The 11,299-nt window shown below is 37.5% G+C and overlaps 1 protein-coding gene across 1 annotated transcript in view; it reads left to right on the top strand.

Annotated features, from left to right (window-relative positions):
* Positions 1–11,035, top strand: part of TASP1 (taspase, threonine aspartase, 1) — a 25,839-nt gene extending 14,804 nt beyond the window's left edge. Inside the window, exon 4 of the mRNA XM_009070634.1 lies at positions 9,507–11,035. Coding sequence (XP_009068882.1) covers positions 9,507–9,602 — 96 coding nt within the window. The 3' untranslated portion in view covers positions 9,603–11,035. The remainder of the gene's footprint in view (positions 1–9,506) is intronic.
* The last annotated feature ends 264 nt before the right edge of the window (positions 11,036–11,299 follow it).

The following is an 11,299-nucleotide window of genomic DNA, read 5'->3' as shown; positions in this document are numbered from 1 at the left end:
AAGAGTTAGAATGAGAAGGCAGCTCTCTGATATGGTTCAAATAAAGGGGAAGGCAGGAGTGTTTACCAGAATACTTGTGCGTGTGTCAGAGTAGAATATGGCAGCCAATTGTTGGTTTATACTAGATAAGAATGAGAAAGACACAGCATTTTGATGAAAGGATGAATATTAAAGCCTGGAAAAGGAAAGAATTTGAGGGCTTGGATTTGCTGGCTCTCTCCAGAAGTGACTGCTTGTGTATCGGCTGAAGAAGAAACTTTAGTCATCAACATGGAGAGAGAAAGGACTACAAAAGGCAAATCTTTTTCTCTTTTTCTTATTATTTTCTTTTCTCTTTACCATATTTCAATAAATACAAAGGAGGATGTGAGCAAGGCAGTAAAAGAATGTATGAAAGAAGGAAATTTGTCATCAGATACTTTACAAAGCAAAAATGATGTAACACACTGTTTGAAGCACTGGGAATGGATGAGTTTATCCTCAAAGGGTGAAATGTATAAGAAAAAAAATACAAGAATGCCCCAGAAACAGAAGGAAGATAAAAAGCAGCTGGTAAAGGAAGTGCTGGTAGAGGTGTTAGTGAAGTATTCACTTTCATAACTTTTGTACAGTTCTTTCCTGATAATTATCTGTGGAAGAGATCATGGGTTTACTTGTTCTCTTAATATTTATTAGAAAAACAAGTCCTAACTGAGGCTAAAAGCTCAGATTGAACTGCGTGAAAATAAAGCAGGCTCAGCTGCAGATGTTCTAGTATTTGCTAGTTAGTTTTAAAATCATTGTCTTGTGTTTGCAGTCAAAGAACTATGAGAATACTTGCTGTTAAATGACTGCAGTATGCATACCTGCCTCTGGCTTACATTGCACAGCTCAAAATGTTGTTGTTTGTTCCTGGTAGTGTCTGTCTAGTTAATAAATAAATGCTAAATATGAAATCTGTCTAGTAATGAGTACTAGTATGACAGTGCCATGTTCAGAGATGTTTTTCTACTCACAGTTGCAACATTTGACATCTGGTGTGCATTGTTTTCATACTGCTGGTAAATTCTCCAGCTGGTAATCCTGATTGTGCTGACAGACACAGCTGCTCTTCTTGGTTCACTTTTAAATTATGTTTTTGACCTTCATTGAAGAGTTAATCCCCCTCCCTTTCTTCCTTCTTTGAGTCTGTGGCCACAAATGCTTTCCAGAGAAAAACCACAAACGCTTTTGCTGCTGACTTCTATTGATCAAAAAAAGTCTTCTGTCATAAAAGCTGGAATTTTGTTCGGGTACAACTAGGACTAAGTTATAGATGGAAAACTGGGCTTGAAATGAAACACAATGTATTGCAAGTGAAGAAGAAAAAGAAATCTCTGCTCTTCAATAGAGTAACTGTTTTGGTGCAGTTAATTTTGAGTGCTTGCCATGAAAGAATAATGGGATAAGACTTCACAAAAGTATAAAATATCACTTGTTTATGAGAATCATAGCAAAATGATCAGGCTGCATTGCAGCTTATGAGGGAATATTTGCTTTCCTATTTTTCTAGGGTGGTAAAGAGCTTCAGGTTTTATTTCTTTCATCAGTCTAGGACTGGAGTTTTGTTCTTCAACTGAGGGATTGTCACAGTGGTTGATTTTGGGCTGGTTCAGGTTAATGAGCGTGAAAACATGTATTAATAGAAAGATTTTTGAGAAAGTGAAGAGATTTTCAAGTGTCTACTGTTATGAATTAGACTAATATTAGAATGATAATTATATAAGGGGAAGCAAACTAAGGAAAAAGGGGATCTTGCTTTATAATCGTAGTGTAAATCTTTGGGCATGGGAGGTTAATGCAGTACATAATAGATCTTAGCAAACGGTGGTGCTAAACCCCAGCTGAAGACTGTGGAGGTACAGGATACCTTTCTTGCAAGGCACACACTTACAAACTGCAGCTCAGCTGCAGACACTGGTGTGCTCAAGACATGGAGACATACTCAACCAATTAACTAGGAGCAGCTCCTTAAAAGAACTGTGGGACAGGAAAGTGGAAGTGGAGACTGGAAGTGGTTTGTACATCCTGGCCTGCTGGTGCTTCTGGCTTTTAGCAGTGTGAGCTCTCCAAATACTGATTGGGAAGGATCCTTGCAACAGGGGTTTGTTTCCTCCCAGTTTAGGGAAGACTGGGTTCTGCAGCTGGCCACTCACCTCCAAACCAAAGTGCCTGAATGCTAATTCACCAGCATCAAATGGCTGAGTCTGCAAGAGCTGTGGAACAGTTCTGCACTGTGACTAAAAGTTGTTTGACTGAAAGCCAAACAACTGGAAAGGTGTTCACTCTTGTTTTTTTTGAAAACCAATTGCCTGGAAAAGTCACTGTTTCCTGTTGGATTGAAATGCTTCAAAACTCCTTCAGAGGCTTGCCAGATGAACTAAGTTCACACCTTATTGCTGACACAGTCATCTCTGGTTGCTTGTCCTATTAGCTCTTTCTAGATGCTGGAAGTGTGTCAGCTCCTCCACCACTGATAGCTCTGGCAGTGTCATCTTCACCACATGCATGGTGGATGTCCCACTGACTTTCCTCTGATTCTTATGCCCTTGAACCTTTATATCACTGCCACAAGCAACTAATCAAGGCATATCCTTGCTGGTTCAACTGTGCTCTTCTTTGTTTCTTGTCATTCCTTCTGCCACAAGCAGTTTCGTAATCAGTGCCAGTGTTTGTCACGTATTGGGTGTGGAAGCAAACAGACTTTTCATCTGAACAGCTTTGACTCTTTTCTATACATCTTAGAACTAACCTACATCACCTATTATTGCACCTAACCCCGGCTGGTGCCTGGGAGCCCCAGTTATGATTTGCTTGTAGGACAGCTATATTCTATTTTAGAAGTTGCCAGTCCTAGACTTTCTTTCTTCAGCAATACCCTGACAGATTGTTTCAACATTAGACCTGTTCTTTGTGAAGATGAATGAGCTTCCCCAGATCGTCTGAAGCAAGGTCCTGCCACCTCTGTGATGGTAGAATTGTCATACAAGCTGACACTTAACTATTTCTAGCTGTTAGTGAAGCTGTTGGAATACTCTAGGCTGCTGTGGAAGTTCCTGGCTGTAGACATGAGGATAGAAAATACTAGTCTGTGAGTTCCCTCTGCACTCACTGAACTCCTTTAGTAGCAGTAACTGCTGCATCAGCAAAGGTTATGACTTCTAGATTGAAGGATTGGGAGATTAAATAACCACATGAACTGAGGAGGTATGGGTTTTTATGTCATTTTTGTTTTTTTCTGATTGTGATGTTGACTCATGAATGACTTTATATGAATTTAAGATATTTGATAAGCAATTAGCTCTTCTAGATTTCCAGCCCAAACTTTCTTCTCTTTCTGAGACACTAGTCTTCAGAATTACCTTTCAGACTTATTTTTTTCTTAATGGATCCATATGGATCCAACAGCTGATCAGCTAAGAAGATCATTCTGTTACTGGAGCTCTGGCTTCTTTGAAGATATTCTGACAGCATTCAGTTAATCAGTTTATATTTTCCTATAATTTGGGATGGGAAGAAATAATTCCTTGTATTCACCCAGAATGTGATTTTAGATGTAAATGGGGAATGGGAAAGAAGGGGTGTTAGTGGGTAGGTTGCACAAGTTAATTGACTGTTAGTTACATAGTATTCATGTCCTCTTGTTCCTTGTCTGCTTGCCCAGTGGAGGATGCTGCAAAGGAAAGTAAGTTCTTCAATCTCAAATGACAGTGCAGCTTATGCGTGCAGTGTGAGTTCACACACCAACAGCACCTCTTGAAGGTCCTGGCTATGGGTAGGCAGCCTTTCTTTGATTTAGTGCTGTGTGTCTGTGCATAATCAGGCAGGAGCCCTTTTATCTCAGGCAGCGTCTGCAGAGTATTTGTTCGCTCATGGCCTGCAGTATTCTGTATGCAGAAAGTACAAGTGGGCAGGATGTGCCACAGAACTTTTTTTCTTGGATCTCACAAGTGTCTTGTCTTGGTGATTGAAAGTAGGTGATGGTGGATTATGGTTTTGCTTGAAAATAGTTAATACCTCACTATGTTTTCAGTTATTTGTAGTCAGAGCATTTTCTTTCCAGTGAAAGATCCAGTCTCAATACCAGCAGTGTGCAGTTTCAGTCATGTATTACATGTAGGTATTTGATATAATACCTCACTAAGACACATAGCTCGCTATGTTTCTTAGTAAATATAAATTTGCTGTATGATCTGTGTTTAAGTGTTGCAATACTTTTGAGATACCCTTGTAGTTCAGCTTCATAAGCTGTAATTTTTCTAACAGCTAGATGACTTAGACAATGAATTTCTAACATTCTAGTTGCAGTATTGAATGTAATCCATTTCAGTTGCCAGTTTAAATCTCTTTGGCAGATATTCAGTTCTAACATGAACTGCTAAGCTTTGTTATGGCAGGTTTTAATATTGGAAAGCTACATATGCCATTCTTTCCATGTTCTGATGAACCAAATTCCTATTGTTTTGCAAGACACAGACTAACAGTAGTTACATCCATCAGCAGCAACTGCTGTCTACACTTAATGTTGTGGTTGCGATACACAAACAGAAACTTTTATCTTTGACAGTTAATTTCACTTTCCAATATGGGGAAACACAGTGGACAGGGAGACCATTTCCAGTTCAGTTTTTCTGTGGGGATGTTAGGTGTTGTCATCAGGTTTATTTGCCTTTACTGATGCTTTAAAATCTAGTGTAAGTCTTTCCCTCTATGTTTAAAGTGATATACATGACAAATACTGGTTGCAGTGATTGTTGTTGGTTTCTGTGGATGAGCTTCTCTGTATTGCTTTGTGAGTGAAAGGTCTGTGAAAGCTGTTTGCCAGGAGAAGGGCAGTTATCCAGTGCTCATTGGGCGAAGGAACACAGCTTGGAAGAATCCTAATTCTAATTTGAAAATTAGTGGAAAAATTTACTGAGCCTGTTTAGTGAACAGAAACACGAAGTCAAGTAATTCAGTCATTCATTTCAGACTACAGAGACAGTCTTTTAGCTTTGAGACAGGAAAAGCATATGTCACTGTTACACTGTTTTTCTTTAATCTGCACTCTTGTCTGGAGACTGGGGAGTCAGAAGTTTTCATTTGAAAAGACCTCTGTGCATACAGTGGAGCATTGAGTCCTCATAAAAATAAGGTTTGCTATTTGTTGGAAATGATCTTCAGTGCTACGATAGCACTTAAAATTATGTTTTTAGCTACATAAATAGCGTATAGTAATATACTTAATCCACCGAATGAATTTGAGCTTGAAAAACCATTAGCTTCCTAAGCAACATATACATAGAATCAATGTTTTCAGTGCCTGACAGCCAGAAGTGCCCCATCAGTATGTCTCTGTCTTTTGCTACCACGGACAATCATTCTGGAGCCTCTCTTTTTGATGTATTTTTTTTCCGTTTTTTTCTTTATTGAGTTTTCACCATATGAGTTGCACAGTGAATATTCTGATCGTAGCAGTTGCCAGTGTTTTGTGGAGCACCTTGTCCTGTCATACTGCAGGTGTACATTGAAACCCTGTTGGAGGAGTACTGCCCAAGAGACAGAGCAGCAGAGGATGGTTGTCCTGCCAAAATGGGCCTAGAAAATAAATTGAGGATGCATGGCCAGATGGTTCTCCTGCTGTAAGGATGTACCCAGCTAGCAAGCTCTAAATTTCTAAAGAGTATATGGGTTTGGTAGTGCTTTTCTTAAGGAGTCAAGTTGTAGAAGGCAATTTCCTTAAGGATATGATGTCCTTGGTCTTTCATTATATTTCATCTCAATAGTGTAATGAATGGAAAAAATTTGTTTTATAAATTATTCTGTCTAAAGTACATCCTGAGCATGTAATAAGAGACCTAAACACATGAAGTACTCCCTAGATTTGCTTAAGGACTGAATGTGCTGCCATCTGGTAGTTGTACTCTGTCCTCTTGGCAGCATGTGATTGACTTCAGCTTCCTCATGCAGCACTGTCTCTCTTTTGGCTTAAATTTTATATTCATTTCGCATTGTATTTATGCTTTTAATGGAAAAAGCCTCCAAAGTTGTTGTGACAAACTAATACTTTTATGTGACTAAGAGGAGGAGACTAACTCTTTTTTAAAAAAAATTTCAATATTAGTCGGTCTCAAGGTTTTTTCAGAATCTTTGTCTAGGAGACATGAAGTAAAGTAAGTCTTGGCACAACTTGTAGTATTTATTTTTTTTAAAAAAAGGTATACTAGAAATATGCAACTTGAAAAGTAGATCAAATGTTCATGATGAAAAGATGAAACCATTTGTTGTCCCTTTAGCAGTTAACATTTATTCCAGGGCAGAAAGACCTGTTAGTTTTGGACTTGAAGGATAGTAGGAAACTTTCCAGTGTGCATCAAAAGGGACTGAGAGATAGGAATGTTCCAGTGTCTGTAGCATTGGAGTTCAGGTAGCTCCAACTTGAAAAGTAGATCAAATGTTCATGATGAAAAGATGAAACCATTTGTTGTCCCTTTAGCAGTTAACATTTATTCCAGGGCAGAAAGACCTGTTAGTTTTGGACTTGAAGGATAGTAGGAAACTTTCCAGTGTGCATCAAAAGGGACTGAGAGATAGGAATGTTCCAGTGTCTGTAGCATTGGAGTTCAGGTAGCTCCTTTGGCTGTCTTTAAAGAGGGAAACACTGTGTGTTTGAATGGCAAGTATATGGAGCAAGAATCAGTGTCTGAAGGATGATTAGCTTGTTCGTGCTTCATGGAGGGACGAGAAGCAAAATAAAGTATTTTATCTAACATTTGCCTTTTTCCCTTTGGAACTATGAGCACAAGGTAACCTTTAAGCTGCAGCAAAAATATGTGGTAACTAACTGGTGTCTTAGCTGTTGGTACTTCAGCTTCTGCTAGCCCCTCACTAACCTTGCTTTCTCTTGGAAAGCAAATCAAATCAGCATATACTTGGGAGAGTAAAATTGCTGTTTATGGAGCTGAAAATATGGATTGCTATCTTTCTTAATCTACCTTTCCGTGGCATATAGTTTCCTCAAAGAGAGGCTTCCATGAGGCTGAGTGGAGGGTAAATTCAGGATAACTTTATTTTCCTTTTTTTGAGCTTCCAGGCACAATTTCTCCCAGGTGGGGTTCCTTCGACTTGTAAAGCTGACAGACTAATTGAATTCAATTAAAACCTTTCCAGTTCTGTTTTGTTTGCTTTTTGTTTTTATGGTTTTAAATCTAAACCTAATTGGCTGTACAATCTGGACTTAATGTAAAATATGATGTTGGGATATAAAAATATAACAAACTGTACAAATAAGTTCTGTAGTTCATTTAAAAATGCTTAGTGTTCTTTGATGTTTCTTTTTATTTACTTAAGTTTGTTCTTATGGCTAAGAACAAGGGAGATACAGTTGTAAGAATTCACTTGGGAGTCTTCTGAAGTTGTCTTGACATGGCAATGTTATCCTTTCAAATTACTTATTGAGTAACATATTTTAAACACGATCATCTTAGATCTGTCTCATTTCTGTTCTCCATAAGGCAGCCATTGGTGAAAGTAGTGAAGAGTAGTTAGGGTAAACCAGCATCTGTGTTTACTCCTTTATATAAAGTATGCAAATAAACAGGATGCAAGTCAAGTCTTTAAGAAAGGTTTTGTTATATGTGGTTTGAGTGTTTCTGTAAATGGAAGTGTACAGATGCTGGTGTATAGTGGTTTGGGGTCTTGTGTATGGGAACCATAGAGGAAATGAGGTTTTGTATGGGAAGTGTGCTCTGGACAGCTATTTAACCATAGTTGCTTGATAATATATTGATAGTGACTACCTGGTTATCCCCTCTTGTATATTTTCATTTCCTTCCTCAAAAACTTACCAGGATTAACTTACTGCTTTGCTTCGGTGGCAGTATCACACTAAACAACCAGTGGCATTCTTACTCTGAAGAAACTTGCTGCTGTGCCCATTGTGCTGCTTTTATATTGTCATCCTATCCCACTTCTTCGTTTAGAAATTTTCACAGACCTGCAAAAAGATCTTAGTTCTGTCTGTCATAACATTATCCTTCCATGTAATTTTCTTTTTTTTTTTTCTCTTTAAATTTGTGGAATAACATTTACAGAAAAATTGTCAGATTTTGGGGAGGCTAAAAGATTTGAAGAGAGTCTTTTCTTCTTGAAGTGGTAAATGACAGTTGTAACTGAAATTGTCCTGAAAGTAGGAAGATGTTCATATATCAAACAGGAAGGCCAGAGATCAAAGTTTTAGCAGTAAAATGAAAAAATTGAAATATTTTTAATTAAGTCTCATTCTGTAATTTAGCTGAAAACAAGACCACCTAAGAGCAGACACCAGGGTATCCTTATCAAGAAAGGAATTAAAAGAAGCTGTCTCTGAGACATGAAATGTCTCTTCAGTGCTATGAACTGTGGTTACAGTCTCAAATCCCTTTGAGCTCAACTGATTCAAATTATCCTTACTGAACTTTTACATCTATACTTTGTCACAGCCCATTGCCTTATTGCAAATTTGACGTTTTGCAACACTTAAATCTTTTAAATGGGATAATATATGTGCAAAAACTTAAATATGTGATGGGCTGCACTCAGGGGAAGCTGTAATTTCTCAATGGCAGCAAATTCTGTGTTGTGGGCTTTATACCACAGTAGGAATCACTTCTAGTTCCTAATTTAATGTAACATGAGCAGTTTTCAAGTATAAAAACATGTGCAAGGGGGAAAAAAGTGATTGCTTTTAACAGTGAGTCAAAGTGTCTTTTCATAAGTGGATGCTTTTGCCCATCAGTAATGAAATGGATCTCAGTATATAAAGGATTGTTATCAGATTTTTAGAATCACTGAGTTAGAATCGAGTTATAAACTGAAGTTTTCTGTACACAGACACATGTGCTGACTTTCTGGCTAAAATATTTCAGAGCCATCTCTATGAAAGAGATGCCTGTTGGCAGCAACACAGTTCTTTGGATTAATTTATTTGATAGTTGGCAACAAATATTTTAGGGGAAATCCTTGGGATTGTTTAGGTGGGCAAGTAGATATTTTATGCAGAGGAATTTCTTCTTTATATCCTGATTACTGCAGTTTTCTTACGTTCTGAAGTGTTAGTTTATATCTGTCAAATAATTTATTGTGTCTGAGATTTCTGCAAGGGTTATTTCTGTATGCAGTACTAAACTCTTTTGAATCTCCCTGAAAAAAAGTGCTTATAAACCATGAAATGCTACAGTTATTTTCTTTTATCTTCATGCTGAACATTCCTTTCTGCTTTCAGTGCACTGGATCATCCAGTTTACCTTTTCCACACATCTGTCATGGTCCTTGTCTTCATGTGTTAAACATTAATGCAAACAAAATAGAAAAAAAATCTCAGTTGTTTGCAGCTTTTCAAGTTGCTTTGTAGTTTGTCTTCAGACTTCAATGACAGAACCACTTAACTGTTCAATACTTACAAGCTTATTTTGTGTCCTGCATAATTTTGCCTCTCCTCACTCAATAATACTCTCTTGACTTTTCCGCAGACTCACATTTCAAGACTTCCTCCTGGAGCTGTGGCAGGACAGTCTGTGGCAATAGAAGGAGGAGTTTGCAGGCTGGAGAGTCCAGAAAGCAGCTGATTCCTCACTTCATTGCAAAGAATGTGAATGACTTTTTGTACAATAAGGTTTTTTTTTTGTGTTTTAACAAATGTTGGAAATTCTACTCTTGTTTTGTACTCCGTAATGCAACAATGTGCACCATAACTTGAGACAAGTGCTGCTGTAGTTTACGTTCTCACTCTGTGAATGGGGGAATGTGCATGTTCATTTTTCCCCCCAATAAAATAGGAACTCTCCCTTGTTGTGCAAAGGTCATGTATAATTAATGATTGCATTTTCATTGCTTAATGTTTTAAAAATAACTGAAAGGTTTTTAAAAAATTATTTAATTTAAAGATATGGTCGCAATTGTCATTCATGTTCTAAATTTAAAAGTAACAAGCCTTTGAAGTGGCTCTGTAGTTATGCAAAAAATGGTTATGGTTTCGAAGTTTCTTAGTGGTTTAAGGAAATGCAGAAATGGTTTAAACATGAGTTGTTTTTTTTCCTCCCCAATAAGGAGGTTTTTTTTTTTTTTTGTTGAAGAATGGTTTCAGTGAAACAAACTAGAGCAATATTAAGGCTCAAATTATTTTTAAATACTCTTATAGGTCATATCTCTGTTTCCAAACTAAGATGTTAATAGCTCCAAGCTGTATGTATTGCAAAAAGCTATATGAAGATAATGTATCGTAACGCAGTCTTTATGTATAATGGACTATTACAGTGTAAATAAGAAAACAAAGTTTATGGAAAGATTGGATATTATTCTTTGCTTCTGTTTTAAATCTATTTTTGAGAGGTACAGAAATGAACATATTACTGGATGCGAAGTGCAATGTGTATTCAGTGGCTGGTGGGAGATCTGTTTCCAGCTTTCGTATTGGGGAAGCAACTTCCCAAAGTCCAGCCACAGCATGGGTATTTATAACTGTGTGTAATATGTATGTACTGTGCATAAATTTACTGTAACTCTTTTGATACCTTCAACAAAACTGCAGTATCAAACAATGTAATCCTTGTCTGCCTCGTGAAGCATTGGCAGCTGAACTGTCGTGTGTCAGCAGTTGTGATGCGTTGGCCAGATTGCCTGAGTCCTAAGAGTGAGTTCTGACTTGCAGCCTTCCATTCAGTCCTTTTTTTCTTCACAGCACTGGCAGCAATAGAAGACTTTTGTAATTAATTCATTGTCCTGATAAGTATGCCAAAGAGAAATTAAATTAAAACAGTTCATCGTTTTCCCTGGTGGATATTTGATAATTCTGTTTTCAGAAATAGTGGATGAATAGATATTCAGACTGTATTCGCTTAATCAGGCATTGTACTTGCCTGTTTTGTAATGTTGTGCCTGCCTATAACAGACATACTTGACTGATGAAATGGTTATATTGATTGTAGTACCAATCTTTCATGGAAAAGAATAAATTTTTTTAATAGCCTGAGTAATTTTCACTGTTACATTGCAGCATACTTGAGATGCTGTCATATGTGTGTGGTTTTTTAACTGTGATATCAGTGTAGCCCTATAGGTGAAGCTATTTCCATACATTTCTGTAAATAATATGAAACTGGATTTCCAGGTTGCAGGAACATCAAGGTGGAATGCATCTGTCCCAAAATACCAGACTGGATCCTCAGTGATATACTCAGAAAATGTTGCAGCAAAGAAGCTGTGTTGTCATTTAAACCTCTCTGACATGCAGCATGAAATGATTGTGTGGACAGTTCACTATGTG

The sequence above is a fragment of the Acanthisitta chloris genome, unplaced genomic scaffold (assembly GCF_000695815.1).
Source record: "Acanthisitta chloris isolate BGI_N310 unplaced genomic scaffold, ASM69581v1 scaffold24702, whole genome shotgun sequence".
NCBI classification, from domain to species: Eukaryota; Metazoa; Chordata; class Aves; order Passeriformes; family Acanthisittidae; genus Acanthisitta; species Acanthisitta chloris.
Note: the sequence above shows the minus strand (reverse complement) of the source record. Positions and strands in the feature narration are given on the sequence as shown.